Raw genomic sequence first — 27,836 nt, 5'->3', positions numbered from 1 at the left:
AAGCAACAGGGCATGCTGGACCCTGGGGACGCACATAAGGCCTAGTGCGGAGAGCCGGAACAGGGCATGCTGGACCCTGGGGACGCACATAAGGCCTAGTGCGGGGAGAAGCAACAGGGCATGCTGGACCCTGGGGACGCACATAAGGCCTAGTGCGGAGAGCCGGAACAGGGCATGCTGGACCCTGGGGGCGCACATAAGGCCTAGTGCGGAGAGCAGCAACAGGACGCACAGGACTCGGGGAACACACAGGAGGCTTGGTGCGTGGTGTAGGCACTGGTGGTACTGGGCTGGAGCGGAGAGGTGGCGCCGGAAATACCGGACCGTGCAGGCTTACTGGCCCCCTTGAGCACTGAGCCTGCCCAACCTTACCCGGGTTGATGCTCCCCGTCGCCCGACCAGTACGGGGAGGTGGAATAACCCGCACCGGCCTATGTGGGCGAACCGGGAACACCATGCGTAAGGCTGGTGCCATGTACGCCGGCCCGAGAAGACGCACTGGTAGCCGGATGCGTTGGGCCGGCTTCATGACCTCTGGCTCAATGCTCACTCTAACCCGGCCGATACGTGGAGCTGGACTGTACCGAACCGGGCTATGCCTGCGTACAGGAGACACCATGCGCTCAACTGCGTAACATGGTGTCTGCCCGTACTCTCGCTCTCCACGGTAAGTCCAGGGAGTAGGCGCAGGTCTCCTACCTGACTTCGCCACACTCCCTTTAAGCCCCCCCCCAATAAATTTTTGGGTAGTACCCACGGGCTTCCAGCCTCGACTCCGTGCTGCCTCCTCATACCACCTCCTCTCGGCTTTAGCTGCCTCCAGCTCTTCACGAGGGCGGCGATATTCTCCCGGTTGTGCCCAAGGACCCTTTCCAGCCCGTATCTCCTCCCATGTCCAGGAATCCTTAGGAGCTGGGTCCTGTTGCCGCTTGACACGCTGCTTGGTCTTGTGTTGGTGGGTTTTTCTGTCACGAGGGTCTATGTCGTCCAAGTATGACCAAGGTGCAGCGTGTCCAAGAAACATGACTTTATTAAATAAACGTATTCGAACTACAAACAAAAGACGACTCAATGAAGTCCACGGTACACTGACCAAAAGGAACAAAAACCCACAACTCCCACAGGAAAACATACAGATAAATATGGCTCCCAATCAGAGATAACGAGCCGACAGCTGCCACTCGTTACCTCCGATTGGGAGTCATTGACCAAACCTAGAAATGAACGTGACAGAAATGCAAACATAGAAATACACCCAAAACCCAACAAAACAAAATACACCCTGGCTCAAATACAAAAGTCCCGGAGCCAGAGTGTCACATTAACAACACTATAAACAAGGCAGGTCCTACAGGCCCTAGTTTTGTTGCATCTGGACTACTGTTCAGTAGTGTGGTCAGGTGCCACAAAGAAGGACATGGGAAAATTACAATTGTCTCAGAACAAGGCAGCACGGCTGGCCCTTAAAAGTACACGGGGAGCTAACGTCAATGATATGCATGTGAATCTCTCATGGCTCAAAGTGAGAGAGAGATTGAATTCATCACTACTTGTTTTTATAAGAAGTGTTGACAAGCTGAATGTACCGAGCTGTCTGTTTAATCTACTAGCACACAGCTCGGACACCCATGCATACCCCACAAGACATGCCACCAGAGGTCTCTTCACAATCCCCAAGTCCAGAACAGACTATGGGAGGTGCACAGTACTACATAGAGCCATGACTACCTGGAACTCTATTCCACATCAGTTAACTGATGCAAGCAGTAGAATCAGATTTAAAATTTAAAAGGTGTAAAAATACACCTTATGGAACAGCGGGGACTGTGAAGAGACACACACAAAAGGTACAGACACACGCATATGCACACAAGCGCTAGCACACGCACTCTACAAACACTTACATTGTAATATTGTTGTATGGTGGTATTATACATTTTGTATTGTAGATATGTACAGTAGTAGTGTAATAATGTTATATGATGTACTGTTTAATATTTTGTTTTATATGTAATGTAAGTGCCTTAATGTGTTTGGACCCCAGGAAGAGTAGCTGCTGCCTTGGTAGCAGCTAATGGGGATCCGTAATAAATACAAGTACAAATACAAATTGCCCGCTCCCTTAAAACTTGAGACGTCTGTGGCATTGTGTTGTGTGTACATTTTAGAGTGGCCTTTTATTGTCCCCAGCACCTGTGTAAAGGTGCACCTGTGTAATGATCATGCTGTTTAATCAGCTTCTTGATATGCCACACCTTTCAGGTGGATGGATTATTTTGGCAAAGGAGAAATGCTCCTTTGTAAACAAACATGGGATGTAAACAAACATGTGCACAACATTTGAGAGAAATAAGCTTTTTTGTGCGTAAGGAACATTTCTGGGATCTTTTATTTCAGCTCATGAAACATGGGACCAACACTTTATTTGTTGCGTTTATATTTTTGTTCAGTGTAGTAAGCGACAAGTACAGTTCACAATCTGTTGGGTGGCAATTCTGCCACGCGTTTGACCCCTGGTCACATATGGGTTGCTCCTCTCTGTTCTAAGAACTGGGATCAGCAGCCAGCGTTATGGCCTCAATGCAAGGTGGAACATAACAGTGAGACCCAAACACCTGAGACTACAGACCTATGTAATTTATTTGTTCTCAGAATGAGAAAAAGAGAGCAACTTAGGTATAGAAAGAGTAGAGGATGCTAGCCAGGGCAGGATAACGCCCTAACAATCCAACACACATGTCGTGGGCTAGCTGAGCCATAGCCTGAGGGAGAAGCAACATGTGGTAGAGGTTTTCTCCCGTCCACTCCTAACACGTCTGAGGAGTGGGAGCAAGATAGACGCAGTGATAGGCATCAGAGCCAGCTGTGGATTAACACAATTTACACTTCACTTAGAGTAGGTAACAGAGCCACCTCCCCATGGCCCTTAGACGGGCCTCCAGACTCAGCTTCAACCCCAGCCTCAGTCCCAGCCTCAGCCCCATTCTCAACCCCAGCCCCTGGCCTGCACCTTCACAGTCTTTGAGTTTAAACAAAATAAAACACTACAAAGAGCTGTTTTAAGAGGCCTGGCTCTGTTACTGCAGCAATTAAATTGACTAGGAATAAATCAAATTCCAAAGTAGTAATGAAATAGAGAGACAAAATCTAATTTAGCACCACTGCACCCACTGCTGTTTTAGAATGCTTGAACAACGTTTCATGGCGTTTTGTTACGTTCGTGGCAAGTTCAGACGCTGTGACATTTATTGAATTCACTCTCTATCTCTCTCTCTCTCACTCTCTCTCTTGCGCTCTGTCAATCAATATTTGTCTCTCTCTCTCTCTCTCTCTCTCTCTCTCTCTCTCTCTCTCTCTCTCTCTACTTCATCCTTTCTATGTAGTGAAAATATTTATGTGTGGGTGTACAAAGTCCTTTGGAGAACAAGTTGGACATTTTCAGAGGACTTTGACAGTAAAGATTTAGAGTCAATGGGGTATTGTAGATATGACAAGATGAAGACTATAATTAATCTAAAAAGCGGTAATCATTCACATGCACACACACTGTTCAGTGAGCAATATGACTGTCGCCTTACTCACTCTTACATTTTTACATTATTTAGCAGACGCTCTTATCCAGAGCAACTTACAGGAGCAATTAGGGTTAAGTGCCTTGCTCAAGGGCACATGGACAGATTTTTCCCCTGGTCAGTTCGGGGATTTGAACCAGCAACCTTTCTGTTACTGGCCCAATGCTCTTAAATGCTAGGCTATCTAACTCACAGCCACCCAACCACCCATACATACAATTGATGAGAAGGGTTGCTATGCTATCCTATCTGCCCCCTCTTTATCAGGCATGTACAGAGAGAGAACAGGGGCCACATACTGCTGACAGGGGAGGTTAGTGTTGAGCCAGTGTGTGTGAGTGGGTGGTGGGGGATGGTATCAAAGGGATTCTCCCAATGGGAGGGTGTGGAGCTAGAGTTGCCCTGCCCCTGACACTGTCCTGCCCTGCACAGGTGTCACATGAGAGGTGACAGGCTACGAGAGCAAACCAGGTCAGGGTAAAGGACAAGGTAAGACACCTCACATCTTTTCCTCCTGTCTTGTTGACCCCAGGGCCTTTTTACATCAGCTAGGCCTATAATAACATAGCAGAGCTAGGGAGAGAGAGGGAGAGGGAGAGAGCGAGAGAGACTGTAGACAAAATTCCGATGTTCGTTGCTCAATAACACCATTACTGCCTATTTATTTTTGGAAACTGATATGTAGCTGCGCTTTCTTTGATTAATATCAAAACATCTGAAATCATAATCATTTACATGGTGTGATCTTCAGTAAACCAAATCTTGAAATAAATAGTCAAAATGTAATTTTATTTTATGTTATTTGCACTTTTCCATTGAGTTTATTTACTTATAATACACACAGCTGCTCTTCTTGAAATGTATCATAACAATGTTGAGAGCGCCTAAATGACCGATATTGACAAGTGTAGAGAGGTAGGTAGCTTAACATTCATCATCTATAGGACAAAGGCTAAAATTACTTACTTCGACTGTTATTTGTGGAGAAACGTTAACATAGGCCTGGTCGGATCTGAACATTACCTGCAAGTCTATCTTGCACATTCTAAAGAAGACAGAATTAATCAGAAACAGTATGATCATTGTTTGAACAACTAATCTAAAGGTTTTTAATGAAGGCCTCACAATTCAACACAATGCATTTTACAGTAGGCCCCTATGCATCTGAGATACAGTATTATGTCAATGGCCATTTTCATTTGAATGGCAGTTTGTACTGTACATGTCATGTTCTCTCACTGAATGTGTGATGGCCTGGGATATAATACAGGTTGAGATTGAACAGCTCTGTGTACAATACCTTTATTCAGTATTACACTGCCCTCAAGTGTTCATAGATCACATTGTTATCAACCATAGCATGGGAGACGGACAGGCCAAAAGATACACACTCTGCACAACAAACAAACATGAGTTTTTATGATTAGCATTTTTTGGCATTGTTATATTTGAGGTTGACTTTATTTTGGAGCTATTGAATCGGGGGGATCATTTTTATCTTGATTTTCTTCCAGGTTATGACGCTGCCAGGAGTGTTGAAGTCCATTCAGAGGCTATGAGCACCAGCTGTAATCGGTGAGTGGTTCTCCATGGATGGCTGCTCAGGTCAGCGGGTCAGATACAGTCACATACAGTATACTCAGATAAAACTGTAGGATAATAATCTCAGTCAGGCAAACTCAAAGATAAACCTATGGCAGTTTTATATCTGAGGTGTCACTGACAACCCTGTGATCATTTGGTATGTAGGCCACAGTAGCGCTGCAAGTTTTTTTAATTTACCTTTATTTAACTAGGCAAGTGAGTTAAGGACAAATTCTTAATTACAATGACAGCCTACACCGGCCAAACCCGGACGACACTGGGCCAATTGTGCGCCGCACAATCACGGCCGGTTGTGATACAGCCTGGAATCGAACCAGGGAGTCTGTAGTGACGCCTCAAGCACTGAGATGCAGTGCCTTAGACCGCTGCGGCACTCTGGAGCCCGTACAGTAGGTCTATAAAAGTCATTGACCACCCTACTGTTACAGTACTGTTACTGTAGTGCTTTGTGTTACTGACCATGCTGCTGTTTGCCACATTCTGTGTGTTTTATATGTAGGCCTAGTATGTATGTCCCCATCTGTGCTGTAGTATGTAATGTGCGACCCCCCTCCCCTCTCTATGGCTCACTGTGGCATCAGCACATTTCCAGCCTCTGTAAACACAATAACCCCAAAGGTCACAGCGGGGTCACACTCACTGTCAGTGTTCATCTCTGTGATAGTTTTATTGAACTCACACAAAAGCATACAAACACACAATAGGAAGAGAACTAACTATGAGCTGCATCGTCAGATACCAGACATTTCAGAATGGAGTTGGTGTCATAAGGACTAGAGTACAGAATGATATTAGTAGATCCTTCAAACTCAATACCAAAATGTATTTTGAAGCAAGTGGGATTGATGAAATGTTTCTGAGATCGACTAAAATTACAATCTGTTACGATGTTATGAGGTTCATTCTAAGGTTTATCAAATTTTGTTTGGGTGCATTGGTGTTTTCAAATGACTAAGATGGCCTCAGTCTATTGAAAATTGTTAATATTTAATGGAGTTCATAGTACAACACCGCCAAGATGAGAGATGCACTGTTAACCATTTGTTGACACTTTTACAGAGCTCTTTTCAGAATAAGCAGTTGCCTGGTTTTTAAGGCTTGCTAGGGTTGCTATTTGTGTTATCATTCACCATAGCCTATGTGTGAGAAGGTAGGCCTGTATCTTCCCCTAATACATTTGTTGCATAGATAAATTGTTTATTTTTGCGAGTTTTACACCCCGCCCTCTGTCTGTCTGTGTTCAGTCGGCGCCGTGTGTGTTGCATTTTTTGCTGTTTCACTCACGTGTGCGCCTCTATTGACTTAAGTTTCCATCGAAATACGTTTTTTCCCGACACAGATTGACATTTCGTGAAATGACAACGACTAGGTGAATAAATAGCCTGTTAACGTGGCAAACTAGTTACGCTACTCAACTGAAGGAAATGAGATTCATAGGCTACTGTAATTTTATTTTTTACATTTTAGTCATTTAGCAGAAGCTCTTATCCAGAGCGATTTACAGTTAGTGAGTGCATACGTTTTAATTTTTTTTTTTCAAATTTGTTTGAAAAGGAAAAAGAATGAATGTGACTGCACTGTTATGTTTTCTGGATAACAAATTGTAAATGGTTTATTGTGTAGATTTCTTGCTCTGCCGTGGTAATTGTTTAGTATTGTGCTAGTCCAGTAGGCATTTTTACAAATGAAAAAAAAACTGGTGTTGACAAGTAGGCTAGTTTAGCATTTTGTCCTTAGTTATCTTTGGGTAATTTGAGGTCATCCCTGTGCACACAGATCCAAGCCCAGCTGTATTTCCAATGCAGTTTGTTTTGTTGTTGCATTTAAAAATGCTGTTATCGAGGTAATTTCCTTAGTAGGTGACATCAGAGGTTAGCATGTGGGAGCTCAGGATGATAGTTGTCTACGGGGCGGCAGGTATCTTAGTGGTTAAGAGCGTTGTGCCAGTAACCGAAAGGTCGCTGGTTCTAATCCCCGAGCCGACTAGGTGAAAAATCTGTCGATGTGCCCTTGAGCAAGGCACTTAACCCTAATTGCTCCAGTAAGTCGCTCTGGATAAGAGAGTGTGCTAAATGTACTTGGAGGCAGTGGCGGCTCCTGAAAAAATTCTCAGGGGGGGCAATTTTTCTGATGATTTAGGTGACCTACACACATTTTAAAAAAGATATGTCCAGCAACAACATGAAGACAGGGGCAGCATATAAGTCAATACCAGAAGCATTTATTGACTGATCTCAAAAGTGTTGGCTTACCAGGGTTGGTGGAGCCCTCAGTTTCATCTTTGCCTCGCAAAGCTAACTCAAACACTCCGCAAAACTTCACACACTGGATTAGCCGGCTGAGGATGTGGCGGTTCTTGCTAATGTCGTAGTAAATATATTTGTTATAGTGAATATGGAATATGATATGTTGAGTAAAATGTTGTGCTAAGATCTATTTAGGTCAGGAGCTGGTTATAAGTTCTGTTCCTATCCAATAACAATGGACAAAAGGGTCCTATCTTGTCAGCCTTGTCAGCAGGTGGCCAAGGACAACACCCACGCCATAGGCCTCTCAGTTCTTCCAACTCACGAGTTCTTGCTCTGAGGACACACACACACACACACACAAACACACACACACACACATCATCACTGTTAAACACACACACACACACACACACACACACACACACACACACACACACACACACACATCATCACTGTTAAACACACACACACACACACACACACACAAAAATCCCCTCTCTTAGGCTGAACATTTGAAGACAGAGAACCCGACTCAGAGCCAATGCAACAGTGACACTAGCCTGGAGGGGACCTCGCCCAACTCATCAGGACCAATCAGAAGATCAGAACTACTAGATTCAACCTACTTCATTTATTGCATAAAATGTCTGCACACAATGTTTCGGGGCTCTCTTCAGATAATAATAATAATAATAAGCCATTTAGCAGACGCTTTTATCCAAAGCGACTTACAGTCATGCGTGCATACATTTTTGTGTATGGGTGGTCCCGGGGATCGAACCCACTACCTTGGCGTTACAAGCGCAGTGCTCTACCAGCTGAGCTACAGAAAGTGGATACTCATGGATGCGCATCGCAATTGTAAAATGTCAACACAATTGGAGACACCACGTCATTTTTGGAGACATGTTATTGACAGTAAACTATTGTAGATGCGACTGCTAACTAAATAAAACATTTTAGCTGGCTAGCTAATCATCTTAGCTAAATGTGGGGCAAACAATTCAGTTATTTACCGTTAATTTGAGGGATTGGGGTGAAAGAAATCGAGTTACATAGTGATACTTTACGATATACTGTATTGACAATATCGCAATATTTTAGCGCTAGTTGGCTGTACCTGCACCAAAACACCATTATTGTTCCATCATAGCTTGTTCTCAATCTTTTCACATTGGGAGCCAATTTGTTTTCAGCACTTTTATTTCCATGACTGATCAAAACTCGTTCTCATGGCTTTCTGATCCCTCTGCAACAGACATATGGTGCGCAATAAAATCACAGTATCGAATCGCAATACGTATAGAATCATGAGACTCGCAATGCATATATCTTATCGTGAGGTTCCTGGCAATTCCCAGCCCAAGTTCATTTGCCACAACAAATCTCTTCGCTAGCAAACGCGATGTCTTCTCCAAAACGGCAATGTGTCTCCAGCAATGTTTACTTTTTTGACGTTCTATGGCATCTCCACTTTCCAAGCATATATGACCACATGTAATATTTTGGTAAGTGATGCAAATACTGAACTATGTAGGGCCAGGATGTAAAATATATGTAGCTGCAGCAATTTCTCTTATCTGATATGGTAAGTAATGGGGCTTAATGTATAGCTCCCTAAGAGTTTGACGAACGGGTCCGTGCACGCGATTCCAGATATCTTTACCTCTGAATAAACTGCCTTTATTTTACCATATCCACCCTGTCCAAAGTCTCTACTTGGTCTCAGTTCTCCAGTAAACTTGTGATTATCAACACCTCATCGTTGTGGCGGCGGACAGCTAGCCTGTATCCCTCATCCAGTTGAGTGGCAATGTCTTTTTTCGTTCGTACCAATTTTTGGAAAATCCTCGGGTGTAGGACTTTCCGCCTTTAGTAGAAACCTGTTGAATTATTAAATTTGGTCTGGGAGGTCCTAATTGTTTCGTTGCCAATTTATCTTCATTTGTTCGCCGACAAAAAGGAACTTCTTTCAAAGACACAATCGAGTTGCACTGAACGCTATAGCCATCTTGATAGTAGTACGTGAATTGATTGATGAGGCTACCCGCTCTTTTCTTAGTTACGTTCATGGTTACGTTACGTATGACGAAAGCGCGTAAGTGCAAGCCCTCAGACACCCATAGAGATTGTATTGAAAGCTCTGAAATTTGAAAAAAATAGATTTTACATGGGAGTCTATGACAGACTTCTGGGCGATTTTCAACCTGACTGAAATCGCCCCAAAAGGGGGGGGAGCCATTTGAAGCACGACTTTAGCCTGATTGGACATTTAGTGGCAGTGTGGCACTGTGGCAGATCAGACGTCTAGATTACAACACTGATAACTACTTTTGCCGTGATATAATTGATTAGAAAAAAAATCCCTTCCTTTTCCCGTTTGGCAGTGCGTCGCCCATATCGCCCTATTGAACACACCGCCCCTGCTTGGAGGGCCATTCAAGTGGATTTTTTCCAGTCGTATGTGTTACATTTCCACTTCCTTCTTGGTTACGAACGCAGCATTAGCCCCCAGGTTCTGGTGACGCCACTGAATGTATTTGTGTATTCGTGTGAAATATGCACCAGAAGCTGTTTGCAGTTATTGTATGCGTTTAAACTGCACAATTTACAACTCCATTCAGCTCACAACAAAGAACAGTGTTTTTACTGTGTTAAATCTCCACCAATGCCATAACTATTTCTCCATTCTGCTTTTAATACAGGGTTCCTGATAGTGTAATTGACATATTGATAGCATTTCTTTACACCTGCTGTCCCTGACAGTGATTGTATATCCTACAGAGAGGGAACCTGCTGTGCTGAGATGGCTATGGTATGTCTCACAGACTTTGAGGAGTATGCCAAGGAGCACCTCTCCAAGGCCACCTGGGACTACTACGCAGCCGGAGCAGACGAGTGCTGCACAAGGGATGATAATCTGCTGGCCTACAAACGGTAGGTACCTCTCCCATCCTTTAAACTACAGTAGCCACAATTCAATGTCAGTCACTAACATCACTCAATAACACGACACCTCAAACTTTAGTGCTTGGAAGATCCAAAATAATCACTTTGTCTCGGTCCCAGGATCCGTCTGCGACCACGGATTCTACGGGACGTGTCGATGAGTGACACCAGGACCACGGTGCAGGGCACAGAGATCAGCTTCCCTGTGGGCATCGCCCCCACTGCCTTCCACTGCCTGGCCTGGCATGAGGGAGAGATGGCCACCGCCAGGGGTGAGGACTAGGAGGGGTTTAACAGCTGTAGAGGTTGAGCTCTGTAGGCCAATAGCTTTGTTGTCACTGAGTATCCTAGGGGTGGTTCACTCAAAATCTCTTTCTCTTGTTTACTATTGCTCTTGTTTACTATTGCTAATACTGCACAATTTAAACACTTGCCCCCCAATTGTGCCTTCCTGTATTATACTTATGTAAAAAAAACTAATCTACTGAGCCATTTACTTTATGTTTTGTATTCTTATCTTGTATTATTTCTTATTGTTGTTGCATTTTCCAGAAGGAACCTGCAAGTAAGCATTTCATTGGACGGTGTATACCATGTGTATCCTGTACATATGACTAATAAAACTTTAAACTTTAAACTCTCTTTCTCTTTCCTCAGCTACGGAGGCAGTGAACACCTGTTACATCACCAGTACCTACTCCACCTGCTCTGTGGAGGAGATCGCGGCTGCAGCGCCTAACGGCTACCGCTGGTTCCAGCTCTATGTGTACCGGGACAGAAAGCTGTCTGAATCCATCATTCACCGTGTGGAGGCCCTGGGCTACAAGGCCTTGGTCCTCACCGTCGACGTGCCCTACACCGGGAAGCGCCGCAACGATATACGCAACCAGTTCAAGCTCCCGCCGCACCTCAAGGTCAAGAACTTTGACGGGGTCTTCCAGGTAAATATTTTTAACAGTAATGATTTTGCCATAAAATCATATAGGGACGGTTTCATGGACAAAGATTACGTCTAGTCTTGGACTAAGAAACACTTTCAATGGAGAATCTTAATCTGTGTCTGGGAAACCGGCCCATAGTGCCATAATAGAGAGACAGTAGCTGCTCTAGAATTATTTAAGAATAATCCAACTAATGCATTTCCCATGAGGCCTCCTTCTGTGTGTATGTGTTCTGTTATGTACTGTACTGTGTTCTGTGCTTTACTGTGTTCTCTATTGTATGCGTCTGTCGTGTCTGGGTGGGTGTCCCTCTGACTCCTTCTGTAGGAGGCTGCGGGTCCTGCGGGTGAGGAGTATGGGGTCCCTGCCAACACCCTGGACCCCTCCATCAGCTGGAAGGACGTGTACTGGCTTCAGTCTCTCACCCGCCTGCCCATCATCATCAAAGGCATCCTGACGAAGGAGGACGCTGAGCTGGCTGTGGAGCACGGCGTCCAGGGCATCATCGTGTCCAACCATGGAGGACGCCAGCTGGACGGAGGGCCCGCCACAGTAAGAAGGGGCACAGAGTATATAACTTCATCCTCATTTCAACTCTATTTGACCCTACAGTCAGCAAGCCATTTTGTTTATGAAATGTTGATATTAAAGAACCGGGTTGTAGTCCCGTGTAGCTCAGTTGGTAGAGCATGGCGCTTGCAACGCCAGGGTTGTGGGTTCAATTCCCACGGGGGACCAGTATGAAAACATTTATGCACTCACTAACTGTAAGTCGCTCTGGATAAGAGCATCTGCTAAAATGTAAATGTAAAATGTTCCATTTGATTTCAATCACTTTTTGACCGCACACCTTTTCATACATATTTGCCCATGTTAGAAGTGGTCAGAAAGTGAAATTTTGGACCTGAATGCCAACACATTCAAGAGATAGAAGTGGTCAAAGTTGACCCATTTTGCAAAACACACCATACCATGAGACATCCATGTCCTCATCACTGGAAAAGATAAACAGTTGAGTTTGATATCATTTAAAAGCTTAGAAACAGGGTTGTCAAACTATTTTAGATATTTTCTAAATGTAATGTCAATTATCTAAAAATGTCTAAACTCCCATTTCTTTTATTTTCGCATGTGTCCAAACTTAGACCCTATTTTACATAATCTGAAGTGTTTGTGTTGTGCCAGCCATCGGTTTAGACACAGCATGCTCTTGAATACAGGGTGGGTGTCATGTTTTGGCTGATAAATGTACTAAAAGGGAATACAATATAAATGTCCACTTTCAAATGGTACCACAAAGACGGTTGGAGGTCCACACATCAGACAGCGTTGATTTGAATGGGAATATCAGTTGTTTTAAATTATACTGTTAATATTCCATAGGAAGTTTCCTCTGCTCTCTTCTCTACCACATAGATAGATGCCCTGTCTGAGATTGTGGACACAGTGCAGGGGCGGATCGAGGTATATCTGGACGGGGGCATCCGCACCGGTAGTGACGTGCTGAAGGCTGTAGCTCTGGGAGCCAAGTGTGTGTTCATCGGCAGGCCGGCTGTGTGGGGCCTCGCCTATAAGGTAACTATTAACGTTGTGTGTGATCAACCTACTAACTTGAGATACTGAGAATAACAAACTGTCTTGCTGCTTATGTTTGTTCCCTCAGGGTGAAGAGGGGTTGAGGGAGGTACTACATATCCTCAACGATGAGTTCCGTCTGTCAATGGCTCTGTCTGGTGAGTGAGGAACCAAACTTCTTACATAATCATATTTTTTCCAGTCTGAGATTAAAACCCCTTGCTTAGCTATTATTACCTCAACCTCATAACAATGCAACACCAATGTTTTGTTTATCTTTCCTCCCTTAGGGTGCAGGAACGTGGCTGAGATCAACAGGAACCTCATCCAGTTCTCCAAACTGTGACTTAACAGCAGGGGTCGCCAGAACCAGCCTGACGAATAAAGACGGCAGCAATACAGCGCTATCCATTCAATCAGTAGAACTTCCAATTAAACCAGAATTTGGGACAACAAAATGAAACCTCTCATATGAATCATAATGAACTGAAACTGAATCTGACATCAATCTAATAAATCCTAGATTTGAATAGTTTCATCCAACGTGGCTGCCTTAGTTCTTGTGGAAAAATAACCAGACATATTTCAATAAGCAGCTTCCATATGATATAACCAACAAAATATGTTTTTCACTCAGCTGTTCCTAACTCTCAATGGCTGCCGGCCCCCTGTCAACCCATCTATGAATGAGAGAGGCCTGATATTGTGTCTCTGATGAACAGGGTTGGCAGAGAATATGGTGACTAAAGAACAGTGCCTTCGGAAAATATTCATACCCCTTGACTTATTCCACATTTTGTTGTGTTATATATTTTTTATCCCACCCATCTACACAATAATGACAAAGTGAAAACATGTTTTTCGATTTTTTTCTGCAAATGTATTGAAGATGAAACAAAGAAATATCTAATTTACATACAGTAAGTATTCACACCCCTGAATCACCTTTGGCAGCGATTACAGCTGTGAGTCTTTCTGGGTAATTCTGTAAGAGTTTTGCACACCCATTATTTACCCATTATTATTTTCAAAATTCCTCAAGCTCTGTCAAATTGGTTGTTGCTAGACAACCATTTTCAAGTCTTGCCATAGATTTTCATGCAGATTTAAGTCAGAACTGTAACTTGGCCACTCAGGAACATTCACTGTCTTCTTGTTAAGCAACTCCAGTGTAGATTTGGCCTTGTGTTTTAGGTTATTGTCCTGCTGAAAGATGAATTAATATTCCAGTGTGGTGGAAAGCAGACTGAACCAGGTTTTCCTCTAGGATTTTGCCTTTGCTTAGCTCCATTCCGTGAATGTTTTATCCTGAAAAACTCCCAAGTCCTTCATGATTAGAAGCATACCCATAACATGATGCTGCCACCACTGTGCTTGAAAATATGGAGAGTGGTACTCAATGTGTTGTATTGGATTTTCCCCAAACATAACACATAGTATTCATGACAAAAAGTTAATTGCTTTGCCACGTTTTGCAGTATTACTTCAGTACCTTGTTGCAAACAGGATGCATGTTTTAGAATATTTTATTCTGTACAGCCTTCCTTCTTTTCACTCTGTCAATTGTGGAGTAACTACAGTGTTGTTGATCCATCCTCAGTTTTCTCCCATCACAGCCATTAAACTGTTTTAAAGTCACCATTGGCCTCATGGTGAAATCCCTGAGCAGTATCCTTCCTCGGAAGGACGCCTGTATCTTTGTCGTGACTGAGTGTATTGAAAGAACATCCAAAGTGTAATTAATAACTTCACCATGCTTAATTTGTTTTAAAAAATCTAAAAATATGATTCCACTTTGATATTATGGGGTATTGTGTGTAGGCCAATTACAAAAACATCTGAAATTAATCCATTTTAAATTCCGGCTGTAACGCAACAAAATGTGGAAAATGTCAAGGGGTGTGAATACTTTCTGAAGGCACTGTAAGTGAATTGTGAAGGTGAATTTGCTTTTAGATCAGGGATCCATCAGTCAAAACAATTTAGAGGGTGAAATGATTGATCCCTTCTGGTTTGATTGTAATAACTGTTCTGGCTGGTGAGGTGGAATAAGGTTGTGAATACAGCAGCGAGAGGAGTGTGGTTGGTTGGTTGAAAGAGTGATGTAACGGGGCTGTTTGGCATTCCAGTTCCTAATCCTCTGAGAACAACAGCGTGATTTGATTCAGAACCCTGGAGACACAATGAGATGAGAACTACTGTAAAACCACTTTGAGAATAAAATATATTTTAAAATACTTTCTGCCTCCTGTCTTTCATTTAGTTTTGTTTGATGCTACAATATTTGATGGTGTTTGTTATTTGTTTCCTCTTACAATTTAATTCACATTTCTTTAGATATGACATCTTTAAAACATGAGATAATAATGGGATTCAAAAAAATTATTGTAAGAAACTGTAGTGCCACATTTGACACTGGAGAAGTATAGGTGTCTCTAGGGACTGAAAGGATGAGCAACAACCCACTAGGCACACACTGGTTGAATCAAAGTTGTTTCCATGTCATTTCAATGAAATTACGTTGGACCAACGTGGAATAGACATTGAATTGACGTATGTGCCCAGTGGGAAGTCATTGTATGCATCTGTCTTTACAACAACTAATGTGTAAAAATAAGAGTGGGGAAGGCTAGGACAAAAAGAGAGAGAAAGAGAACTGACACAGGAAGTGGCTAAGGTCTTGGTTAGCTGTGAGAGAATGACTGTGTTGCTGCTTACCCCACTCTACATAACGGTTTCACTCTGCATCCAGCTGCTGCAGGGAGACATTTAGTGATCTGTAAAGCATTTAATAGATTGCTGTACGTTGGTTATATGTCAGAAGAAGGCCTTTTGGTTAAGGAGAGCCTGTTGAAAGAATAGCTTCAAGGTAGGTTCCTTCCTTTCCTATCATTTCTGTTAATGCAGGTGTAAAGTTTGTACACTTGATAAAGAGTACAAAGTCTTGCACAGAAACTAACTGCCATGACCCAAAATAAAGAATATAAATACAAATAATGAATACGTAGTGAGGCGAAAGTTCAGAGTTCAGAGGCTACTGAGTTAAATCTAATAAACACTACTGTTATCCACATGAAACATCAACCAATGTGGAAGTATTGAAACAACACCACAGCACGATAAATCAAATAAAATTGTATTGGTCTCGTACACATCTTTTGCAAATGTTATCACAGGTGCAGAAAAATGCTTATGTTTCTAGCTCCAACAGTGCAGTATACTTAACAATACAAAATTAAATTAAGAAATTAAGAAATATGAGATACTGCAACATAATCAAGTTGAGGACAACAATATTAAAATAGAGAAGTTAATGAATGAAGTTACAGGAGTTCAATGTATTAACATTTACAGCGAATACACATAGTATAGTAACAATGTTATCAGGAAAGCCCCACATCTGCATATGTGCCCTGGGCCTGTTGATTAAGGGAGTCATACTGCCTACCAAACAAATTACACATAAAACAAAGACATACTCAACAGTTTCATTTCCCATTTTGTAGCTTGTTCAGAGTGAAGAGGCTCTGAAAAAGAAAACAGCAAATTATTGTGCAACAGGAAATCCAGCAACACATCAACTGATATGGGGTAGGCTAATCCAATTTTATGGGTCATCTTTAGGTAATTTAATTGTAGATTATAGTGACTAAATACTGTACATTCCATAACGATCAATATTAGAATGTACTTGCTTCTGTAATCTGCAATGTGAACTGCCAGCAGTGGACTAAACTAATACAGTAGCTGAAGATGTTACAGCAGCACAAGGACCCCAGTTGTTTTGTGTTCCAGGGGCAGTGGTGAGGAGAAGGAGAGAGGGCAGGGGAAGCTTCACAGGAGACTATCTCGTCTGGGGAGCAGAGGCTCTCTTAGAGAGGCCCCCAGACCTCCACCCCAACCTGTCCAACCCCCAGCACCATCTCCGGCCCCAGCCCCAGCTCCGGCCCCAGTTGACAGACCCACTCCCACTCCCCCAGCACCGAACCCTCCAACCCCTCCAGCCCCAGCACCTAAACCATTGGAGCTTCCCCCGAAACCCCCTGATATCAACCTGAAGCCAAGCCTCCCTCCATGGCCTCTAACCAGGGTGTTCAGCAGCAATGAGCACGGCACTGCAGTCCTACAGGTACAACCCAGCCTCACCCCTCATACACCAGACAGAGTTATTTAAAGGTTATCGGGGTTATTACTTAGCTGTGAATGTTGTCAAGATGTACAGTGCCTTGCAAAAGCATTCATCCCCCTTGGCGTTTTTCCTATTTTGTTGCTTTACAACCTGTAATTTAAATAGACTTTTATTTGGATTTCATGTAATGGACATACACAAAATATTCCAAATTGGTGAAGTGAAATGAAAAAAATAACTTGTTTCAAAAAATTCAAAAACATAAATAACTGAAAAGTGGTGCGTGCATATGTATTCACCCCCTTTGCTATGAAGCCCCTAAATAAGATCTGGTGCAACCAATTACCTTCAGAAGTCACATAATTAGTTAAATAAAGTCCACCTGTGTGCAATCTAAGTGTCACATGATCTCAGTATATATACACCTGTTCTGAAAGGCCCCAGAGTCTGCAACACCACTAAGCAAGGGGCACCACCAAGCAAGTGGCACCATGAAGACCAAGGAGCTCTCCAAACAGGTCAGGGACAAAGTTGTGGAGAAGTACAGATCAGGGTTGGGTTATAAAAAAATATCTGAAACTTTGAACATCCCACGGAGCGCTATTAAATCTATTATTAAAAAATGGAAAGAATATGGCACCACAACAAACCTGCCAAGAGAGGGCTGCCCACCAAAACTCACGGACCAGGCAAGGAGGGCATTAATCAGAGAGGCAACAAAGAGACCAAAGATAACCCTGAAGGAGCTGCAAAGCTCCACAGCGGAGATTGGAGTATCTGTCCATAGGACCACTTTAAGCCGTACACTCCACAGAGCTGGGCTTTACGGAAGAGTGGCCAGAAAAAAGCCATTGCTTAAAGAAAAAAATAAGCAAACACCTTTGGTGTTCGCCAAAAGGCATGTGGGAGACTCCCCAAACATATGGAAGAAGGTACTCTGGTCAGATGAGACTAAAATTGAGCTTTTTGGCCATCAAGGAAAACGCTATGTCTGGCGCAAACCCAACACCTCTCATCACCCCGAGAACACCATCCCCACAGTGAAGCATGGTGGTGGCAGCATCATGCTGTGGGGATGTTTTTCATTGGCAGTGACTGGGAAACTGGTCAGAATTGAAGGAATGATGGATGGCGCTAAATACAGGGAAATTCTTGAGGGAAACCTGTTTCAGTCTTCCAGAGATTTGAGACTGGGACGGAGGTTCACCTTCCAGCATTTAAATGTATTGGAATGACCTTGTCAAAGCCCAGACCTCAATCCAATTGAGAATCTGTGGTTTGACTTAAAGATTGCTGTACATCAGCGGAACCCATCCAACTTGAAGGAGCTGGAGCAGTTTTGCCTTGAAGAATGGGCAAAATCCCAGTGGCTAGATGTGCCAAGCTTATAGAGACATACCCCAAGAGACTTGCAGCTGTAATTGCTGCAAAAGGTGGATCTACAAAGTATTGTAAATAGTCATGCACGCTCAAGTTTTCAGTTTTTTTGTCTTATTTCTTGTTTGTTTCTCAAAAAAAGTATTTTGCATCTTCAAAGTGGTAGGCATGTTGTGTAAATCAAATGATACAAACCCCCCCAAAAATCTATTTTAATTCCAGGTTGTAAGGCAACAAAATAGGAAAAATGCCAAGGGGGTGAATACTTTCGCAAGCCACTGTATTAGGATCCTAGGACGATTATTTTCGTTATCTATCTGAATGGTGGCCAACACATGCACATATCAATAGGACACATTGGGAGATAGTCATTCCGTTTTGTACCGTAAAAACTGTGATTATATGTAGAAGCCAGACAACATAGTTTAAATTAAGCCTTTAAAATGATAGATCAATATATCCCAAGCAAACGGGAGAAAGTGAGCGGTTAGTAATACACAACAGCGAACCAATCTGTGAGTAAAGTGACGCTGAGACTCAAACCCAACAAGCCATGGCTTCCCTTAGAGGAAAAGACAAAGAACAACTTGGAGATGCAAATGAGCGCAACGAACAGCTGACGGATATCCAGGAAAACATAGCTAAAATGCTCTCAATGCTCACCCCCCCCCCCCCCCCCCAAAAAGTAGATTTGCTCGAAATGTATCAAAACATGTTTTTCATGTGTTTGATACCATTCCATTCCATTCACTCCATTCCATCCATTATACTCCATTCCAGACATTATTATGAGCCGTCCTCCCCTCAGCAGCCTCCACTGGTGTCTGTGAATATGAATGGGAGAGTGATGGAGGGTGAATATGAATATGTGTAGGAAGGATGGGTGTGCGGAGGCATCGGGTATATGTTGTGTGTGAATGAATGAGAATGGATGAGTAAGCAGATAAATAGAGGGGTGTAAACGTGTTTGAGAAGAAGGGAGGGGGGAAAAGACGGCGGTTGGGATAAACTTAGCCTGGGTGGGTAAGGGAGGGCAAGGAGGGGAGGTGGTTGGGGGGAGGGGGCAAGGATGGGTAAGGATGGGAGGGTGGTACAAGCTTGGCTTGGGGGGGCAAGGGGGAGTAAATATGGGCGGTGGAGATACGTTTGGCTTGGGTGGGGTAAAGGTGGGAGAACAGGGAGGGGGTGGTAGAGAGGGATGGATCTGGTTTGGGAGAAAGAGAAGAAAGGACTTAATTATACTACAATGTCATTGTATTTGGGGGTTTTATGACTTGTAACCCATTGTAAAATGAATAAGTGTTCTGGACAGATTAGGAAAGGATGTCGAATCATTATTATTCCTTGTTTGTAATTACAACTAAGATTTAATGGTGGTTATTGGTGAGAATGGAGGGGCCATATCCAGAGCATTGGGATGGGGTGACTGGGACACGCTCAGACACTTCTCTGAGGTGTGCGTAGGGCCTCCACGCATCCCATTTCAGTCTCTCGGAGGACCCACTCACCCCAAGTGGACCCCCACCAACCACTATACTTATATTGAATTTATAACGTAATACAAACCAACCACAGTACTTAAGTGGCAGTCTTTCTTCAAATGTACAGTACCAGTCAAATGTTTGGACACACCTACTCATTCAAGGTTTTTTCTTTATTTTTACTATTTTCTACATTGTAGAATAATAGTGAAGACATCAAAACTATGAAATGTCCCCTTCCTGTTTGCACTGGCATTTGAACCGCTTGCAGAAAGACAGTACCCAAATGTAACAGGTATCAGTATTGGTAGATATAAATTAATATAAACTAAACTTATTTGCATATGATCTCCTGATATACCTGACCAATATTGAAAACTCAATGCCCCCTTTGCTAAAAATATTTTCAGACTACTCAGAAATCTCAGGATTTAAAATATACGTGGAAAAAAACTAAATAATGGTCATAGGAAAAATAATAACTTAAGATCTACAGCTATTCTTTAAGTGGACCACACATTTTTTTTTTTATATTTAGAATGCTTAATAAGTGACAACAAACAACATGCATAAAGATAACTTTATCCCATTACTCAACAATATGAAAGCAGATCTAATTTAATTGAATAAACTTCCCAGAAATCTTACAGGTAGAATAAACCTCTTTAGAATGGCATGGCTGCCAAAGTCTTTGTTTTTATTTTCGGTAATACCAATTACCCCACCGAAGACATTCTTTAAAAAAGTACACTCAGTCATAACAGACTTTATATGGGCAAGTAAAATGAATAGAATAAAGTCTGAGGGTGGTTTTAACCTTCCAGACTTGGAATTGTATCAACTTGCTACCCAACTTGCTACTTGCGACATATAGTAAAATGCACTAAAGAGGAACAAGTGGTACATATTGAAGATGCGCATGTTCATCCCCAGAATCTTTTTACGTATCTATTTTCAAAGGATAAAGCTAAGAACATTAACAACTTCATAGTTAAGAACATTATAACAATATGGAAGAAAATGAAACCTATTCTACAAGAACCAATGCCACTCCCTAAAAACACAACCTTATGGAACAATCCTTGGATAGCTTTTCAGAATTCGCCGATAAATTGGTCCACATGGAAAACTAAAGGCATTGAAACCGTAAATGACTTGGTAATAGGAAACACATTTATTTTCATGACAGAATTAAAAAGTAATTTTGGACTGACCAATGTAGATAGTTTCAAATACATGGAACTTAAAAGTTACATATCAGATTTGAAATCTTTTGGACATCAGAGCAACCTGGAGGGAATCTTAGTTGAATCAGAAAAGGATGTTTATATGATAGGGAAGATATACAAAACCTTGCAGGGAGCACATCCAACTACAATCTCGTAGAAAAAAATACAATCTATTGGAACCAAGATTTAAGAAGAATGGATGTTGGCACAAGATGGAGGGAAAGTTGGAGCATAAGTAACGAAATTACAATTAACTAAAATGTATGCTTAATCCAGTATAAACTAATGTGTAGAATTTATTATACAAGAAACTAAATTCACAAATTCTACAGCACAACAGCAGTCATGTCATAAGTGTAAAACTAATAATGACTCAATAATCCATGCTTTCTGGGAATGTTATAAAGTCCAGAAGTTGTGGGCAGAGCTAGAAAGTTGGCTGTCAGAAGTATTACAATGTAAACGTACTTTGAATCTCTCTGTCTGCATATTTCAAGACATGGCATATGGGGGTGTAGTGAGATACCCAATGGGCTGGACGATTCTCTTCTCATCACTCATCTTGAAAAAACATATACTAAAAACTTGGAAATCAATCCGGCATCATTAACACAATGGAAAAATCTAGTGATTTATTACTGAATTATTGAAGTAGCATGGGCGACTGAGAAAAACAAATTGGTACAATTTAAGGCCAAGTGGCAAACAATAACTAGGGATGGGGATGGGGGTGTGAGTATGCGGGTCTGGGCAGATAAGATGTAGTCATTGTTTGTATGTGTCTGTATGTTGTTGTACTTATGTATAATTTTGTATCTGGAGTGAAAAATATATATATATTATGAATGAAAAATATGTATGGTGGCTTTCACCATTAGACATTGGAGGGGATCCAGACCATTCATGGAAGATTAATGTTGTTCTTCCTTTCAGGGGTTTCAGTTGTTCAGAGGTGATGAGACTATGTGTGATGTCATCCTAGTGCCTGGGGACAGCAGTGACACCTTCCCAGTACACAGAGTCATTATGGCCTCCGCCTGCGACTACTTCAAAGCCATGTTCACTGGTTAGTCTGTGATAAATAACATTCAATTAGGTTTTTCAATTATGTGCAATATGTTAATATATTTCAATATGTCAATATATTTAACTGGTGATTGTTTCACAATGTGTGATGGAGAGCAGTCATCAATGGCCTATGCTCCCAAAGGAGCGATGGGCCTAAGTAAGTAAGTAAGTAATATTTTTAGGGCTGAACCTATGAAAAGGCTCTCTCTTACTGTATTTGCTCTCATCACGTCCACTCAGACCATTTTCAAACTATGTTTGAAAATACTTGCACTCTTGCACCATTAACTGTAACAGCATTCACCCTCTATATCTCTTCCTTTCCCTCTTTCCCTCTCTCTAGGGGGTATGAGAGAGCAGGAGATGAGGGCGATTAAGCTCCATGGTGTGAGCAAGACAGGTCTGAAGAACATCATAGAGTTCATCTACACATCCCGGCTGAGTCTGAACATGGCCAACTTGCAGGACACTCTGGAGGCTGCCAACTTCTTACAGGTCCTCCCCGTCCTTGGCTTCTGCAACGAGCTGCTCAGCACTGAGGTGAGTGGATCAGGTTACTTACTGGTACTGAAACAATTAACAGGTGGATGGGCGGGATGGGTGGATTGAAGAGTCAGTGAAAAGCATGGCCAATGTAAAGACAGGCGACCTGTCACATGTTCATCCAGTCTTGTCTGGTTTCCGGTGTTTGTGGTAGATCACCATTGATAACTGTGTGGAGGTGGAGCGCATCGCTGGGGACTTGCTCCTGGAGGAAGTGCAGGCCCACATTGGGAAGTTTGTGTGTCAGAATCTGTCAGCGCTGCTGCAGTCTGGCCGCTACCTGCAGCTTTCTGAGCCCAGCCTGGCCAACGCCCTGGCCAGCGACAGCCTCAAGGGCTTCTCTGAGATGGAGCTGTACCGCATCGCCCGCTCCTGGCTGGACCACGACCCCCCCACCCGCTGCACCGCCGTCTATTCCCTGATGCGGCACGTCCGCTTCCCCCTCATGACCCCCATGGAGCTGCTCGAGATCTCCCAGGAGGACGAGGGGTACGACGACGGCAGGGCGGCCATGATGCGCTCGGACACGGCCTGCGTAAACCTCCTGCTAGAGGCCAGCAACTACCAGATGATGCCCTTCCTCCAGCCTTGCTTACAGACAGATCGCACGCGCATCCGGTCCGACGCCACACACCTGCTGGCGCTGGGCGGGGTGATGCGGCAACAGCTGGTGGTGAGCAGGGAGCTGAGGCTGTACGATGAGGAGAGCAGCCACTGGAGGGCGCTGAGGCCCATGGAGGTTCCCCGCTACCAGCACGGTGTGGCTGTGCTCGGGGGCTTCCTCTACATCGTGGGCGGCCAGAGCACCTACGACACAAAGGGCAAGACGGCGGTGGACAGCGTCTACCGCTATGACCCACGCTTCGACCGGTGGCTGCAGGTGGCCTCGCTCAACGAGAAGAGAACCTTCTTCCACCTGAGCGCGCTGAAGGGGAAGCTGTATGCTGTTGGGGGCAGGAACACCTCAGGAGAGATCGGTGAGGCACTAGTGTACTGGAGATATTTTTACTGCAATCTGTTACACAGAAATAGTGATCTTTAAGGTGCATATCGAGTGAATTTACGTTTGTTTTACTCTTTCAGACACCGTGGAGTGCTACAACCTCAGAAAGAACGAGTGGACGTTCGTGTCACCCATGATCGACCCCCACTACGGGCATGCTGGGACAGTCCATGGTGACCTGATGTATGTCTCAGGTGAGTTTCTCAGACCACTGACAGTTAGAATACAAACTTACCAAACAGTTAAAACCTACAATGTGAAGGCTTGAATTGACTGTGATTGTTGTCCTGATGCAATCAGCTCAGTCAGACCAGAGAGGTTTTCAGTTAATGAATTCAGGCAAACAAAGGCTGTGTTGTTGACCTGTTTTAATCCACTCTCGCCGCTTAACAGTTTTGATAGACTTTAACATAACATAGTAGTTCTGGACCGTTATCATTCTCATCTTGGTCGATTTCTATGATGGTCTCCTAGCAACCTTGGAGTAGAAACCAGTTTCTCGTGTTGAGAACAGAAGTTAAAAAGTCTATGCAGAAAATGTCATCGGAGGCATGGGGACATGTAGAGGATGGTGTAATGGAGTAATGGGCACAGCTCTCTGCAGCTCACAGCACCAGACCACATCCTTCCTGACTCAAACATGTCTGTTTTTCAAAGTAGGGCCCTACTGCTCCTGTCCCACTCTATGCTGGTGGTTGACGATGTGGGTAGAAGAGCACCTGACCACTGCCTCACCGTTCAGCCCCCTACACCATCACTCTTTTCTTCTCAATGTCCATCCTTTACATATGCTTCCAAAGTTACACTGCCCTCCCCTTGAACTCTCTCTGACTATGGTGTATTCCAAGTCAGAGGAAAATCGCATGGATGGATTTAAATGTTTGTCTTATTAAAGCCATAGTATATTAGTTTGTAGACATAAAACTGTATTTTAGTAAACATGTTTTCATGGTATCTATCTAATAAAACCAATGTGAACCCACTGATTCAACAGGTGGCATCACACGGGACACATTCCAGAAGGAGCTGTCGTGTTATAACCCTGAGACTGACACATGGAGTCATCGTGCCGACATGATGGAACTGCGTGGCCTCCACTGCATGTGCACGGTGGGCGACCGGCTCTACGTGATGGGAGGGAACCACTTCCGGGGCAGCAGCGACTACGATGACGTACTGGACTGTGAGTTCTACAGCCCCGAGGTAAGGCATGGCACAGGCCTTAGTTTTTGTCCAACAATATGATAAGCAATTTGACCACTTTGCCGATACCTTACCCTTATCCTAACTGTTACTTAACTAAGTCTTGACTTTGATGGTCACATGTCTGGAAGTTTTAGGAACTTTCTGGGTTGGGCAAAAATGGCAACCAAACAAGGAACCAATTAAATTAGGAGAAAAGCAGAATTATGTGAGGCAGCTAGCCAATCAGAGCTCAGACCTTATCATGTTGTTGTCCCAAAACAAAAGACCTGTGTTTTATATCTTCCCCCAGGTGGACCAGTGGACGGTGGTGGCAGCCATGCCATGGGGCCAGAGTGACGTGGGGGTGGCCGTGTTCCAGGGCCAGATCTACGTAGTAGGGGGCTATTCCTGGAACACCCGCTGCATGGTGGACATTGTGCAGCGCTACGACCCAGAGAAGGACGAGTGGGACCGGGTGTTCAACGTGCTGGAACCCCTGGGCGGGATCCGGGCCTGCACCATGACTGTGCACCTGCCTGAGGGTGCCGTGGACGACGGACAGATGCATGAGTGCCCGCTAGACACCGCCAAGAACTAAGAGCTGAGAGCAAGGACATATGGCTTTAGCCTCTCTGTGTTTGTGATGCTGAAAAATTTGACCTTTTTGCAAGTTTTAACTGTGGGAGAAGTGGAACGTCGAACATGAGCATTTCTGTAATAGGTCCGTACATTTCGTTGACTGACAGTTCGTTTCTAATCATTCAGTCTTTTGTGTTGGAATTATTTTAGTATCTGAATGACTTCTGCTTTGCTCTTTAATGTGAAACATTTCTCAAAAAGCTCGTTTTCATGGAGAATATGTTTTTCTAACTATAAGTGATGACTTAAATTATGTTTTATTGATAAAACAATATTTTGTATTGTATATGAATGACTAGTGTACTTAAATGAAAATAAAATGCATACTATTAATCATCATACTTTTCAAAGCAAACCAGACACCACACAATCTAACAAGTCAGCCCACTAACTAGTCTAGGGGCTTAATTGACCATTCGCTAAGCCCCGCCCTCCTTGGTTACTGTTGCAACCTCAGACAACCTTTTCCCGGGAAGCCCAATTCCCCATTCAACCATTGGCAAAATTCCCTTACAATGATCTCACACTGTGTTTCTAATACACAATGGAATTAAACACAGACTACCCCTTGCTAATCAGGAAACTCTTGGGTATGTTGTGGTGGACTGTCATTACAAATGCTTTACAGGAACCTGGTCAAATTTTGTTTGGAATATAGCAACCGGTGTTGGATCTTAATTTGATCACTCTTTTATTGCTGATCATTTTACTGTACAGCAGCAAATGCAAACTTGTAGTGTATTCAAGGTTTAAAAAGGCTTTTAAAGTTTGTAATTTCCACTTTAAAATGTCAGACTTGATTTGCCCTAACAAAAAATGAATCAACCCCAACAAAAAATGTCCATTAATTATAATTCACATAATAATTCACATTTCCTGTTGCAACAGGATTATTTTCCTGCTGTAGCAAACTGGCTCAAATTAAGATCTTACACTGAATGGCTCTGAATTCACTGTCAGCAGGCAGTCAAAGCTATAACCACTTTTGGAGCTAACTAGTGCTCTCAAATCGCATCCTGATGTCTACAGCAGATGGGAGAGGTATTCATAACATTGCTAACTTAGCTAGCTAACACATTTTGAGAAAACAAGGGCTGCAGTCCAGACACATTATTTTCTACCCCCTCAGCCCTCGCGCTAGCTACTTTCCCTCAGGGGAATCCCCATCGATACCGGATGCAGTTTGATTACCATCTTAAGTGGAGGTCCAATTCACAAACGTTGTCCCCTCGATTTAGCTCAAGGGAGCGAGTGAAGAACTTTGGCTGCGTTTCAAAGTCAAAGTAGACAGACCTCGGCCCTAAACCCTCAGCCCTTGAATGACGTTTTACATCGTCACATCCGAGTGTACCTTAAATGTCCCTTGCCCAAGAGAGGGAGAGTGATGATCGGAGACAACGTCCTGGGTTGAGCTTAAAAACAACCAACCTAAAGCTATTAATGTACCTAGTAAGGTAACGTAGTTAGCTAGCACTCCTGTCAGGTAGCTAGTTACAGTTACCCATAGCTGGCTAGCTAGTTTTATAGTTTGGTATTTTATTCCAATACATTTCAGAATTCCAAAAAATATGTTTATCAATCTAGCTACATTTTATAAGCTCCTTACTACGAGACTAAGCCAATTTGCCAACGCTAAAATCAGTGTCGTCTATATATATTTTTTTAGCAAGCCAGCTTCGTAATTTTTTCGGACATACCAAAAATGTAGCCCTGTTGATTAAATTTGACACTTCGCGGCCACCAGAGTTTGACATGTGACTACAGTTTGCATTGAATTGTGGGTTATATCAACCACACAAGTGACCCAAGTTCTTCACTCGCTCCCTCAAGCTAAATCGAGGGCCGAGGGGGCAACATATGTGAATTGAACCTCCACTTAAGATGGCAATCAAACTGCAGCCGGTTTCAACAGGGATTCCCCCAAGGGAAAGTGGCTAGCGCAAGGGCTGAGGGGGTAAAAATAACATGTTTGGACTGCAGCCTTTGATCACTTGTGTGGTTGATATTACCCACAATTCAATGCAAACTGTAGTAATGTGTCAAACTCCGATGGCCGCGAAGTGTCAAATTTAATCAACAGGGCTGCATTTTCGGCATGTCAGTTAAAATGATGATGCTAGCTTGCTAAAAGATATAGATTACATAGATTTTTAGAGTTGGCAAATTGACTTAGTCTCATAGTGAGGATCCTATAAAACATAACTTCATAAACATATTTTGGGGAATTATGACATTTATTGGAATAAATGACCAAACTATAAAACTAGCTAGCCAGCTATGGGTAACTGTAG

General features: G+C 43.2%; 2 protein-coding genes across 6 annotated transcripts; both read left to right on the top strand.

Annotated features, from left to right (window-relative positions):
* Positions 1-3,977: 3,977 nt before the first annotated feature.
* LOC311129890 (2-Hydroxyacid oxidase 2-like) lies at positions 3,978-13,746 on the top strand. 5 transcript variants are annotated; one of them, XM_084162415.1, is made up of 9 exons: positions 3,978-4,061; positions 5,087-5,147; positions 10,211-10,363; positions 10,496-10,647; positions 11,033-11,316; positions 11,644-11,868; positions 12,733-12,891; positions 12,980-13,049; positions 13,182-13,746. In XM_084162415.1, exons 2-9 carry the CDS (start codon positions 5,128-5,130, stop codon positions 13,235-13,237), a joined length of 1,119 nt encoding a protein of 372 aa, XP_084018541.1. In that variant the 5' UTR covers positions 3,978-4,061; positions 5,087-5,127; the 3' UTR covers positions 13,238-13,746. The 5 variants fall into 5 exon arrangements, with proteins under 5 accessions (XP_084018541.1, XP_084018543.1, XP_084018542.1 ...); XM_084162417.1 differs by lacking the exons at positions 3,978-4,061; positions 5,087-5,147 and adding an exon at positions 6,242-6,327; XM_084162416.1 differs by lacking the exons at positions 3,978-4,061; positions 5,087-5,147 and adding an exon at positions 6,438-6,546.
* Positions 13,747-15,612: 1,866 nt separating this feature from the next.
* Positions 15,613-25,875, top strand: LOC311129074 (kelch-like protein 9). The gene is made up of 9 exons (XM_084161344.1): positions 15,613-15,760; positions 16,398-16,482; positions 16,687-17,020; positions 22,041-22,173; positions 22,519-22,715; positions 22,873-23,695; positions 23,802-23,915; positions 24,716-24,924; positions 25,217-25,875. The coding sequence occupies exons 2-9, from the start codon at positions 16,478-16,480 to the stop codon at positions 25,502-25,504; spliced, it is 2,103 nt and encodes a 700-aa protein (XP_084017470.1). The 5' UTR covers positions 15,613-15,760; positions 16,398-16,477; the 3' UTR covers positions 25,505-25,875.
* Positions 25,876-27,836: the final 1,961 nt, after the last annotated feature.

This window comes from Coregonus lavaretus, assembly GCF_964263955.1.
Source record: "Coregonus lavaretus genome assembly, chromosome: 5".
Lineage (NCBI taxonomy): Eukaryota > Metazoa > Chordata > Actinopteri > Salmoniformes > Salmonidae > Coregonus > Coregonus lavaretus.
The sequence above is the reverse complement of the archived record's forward strand: the minus strand, read 5'-3'. Positions and strand labels throughout refer to the sequence as shown.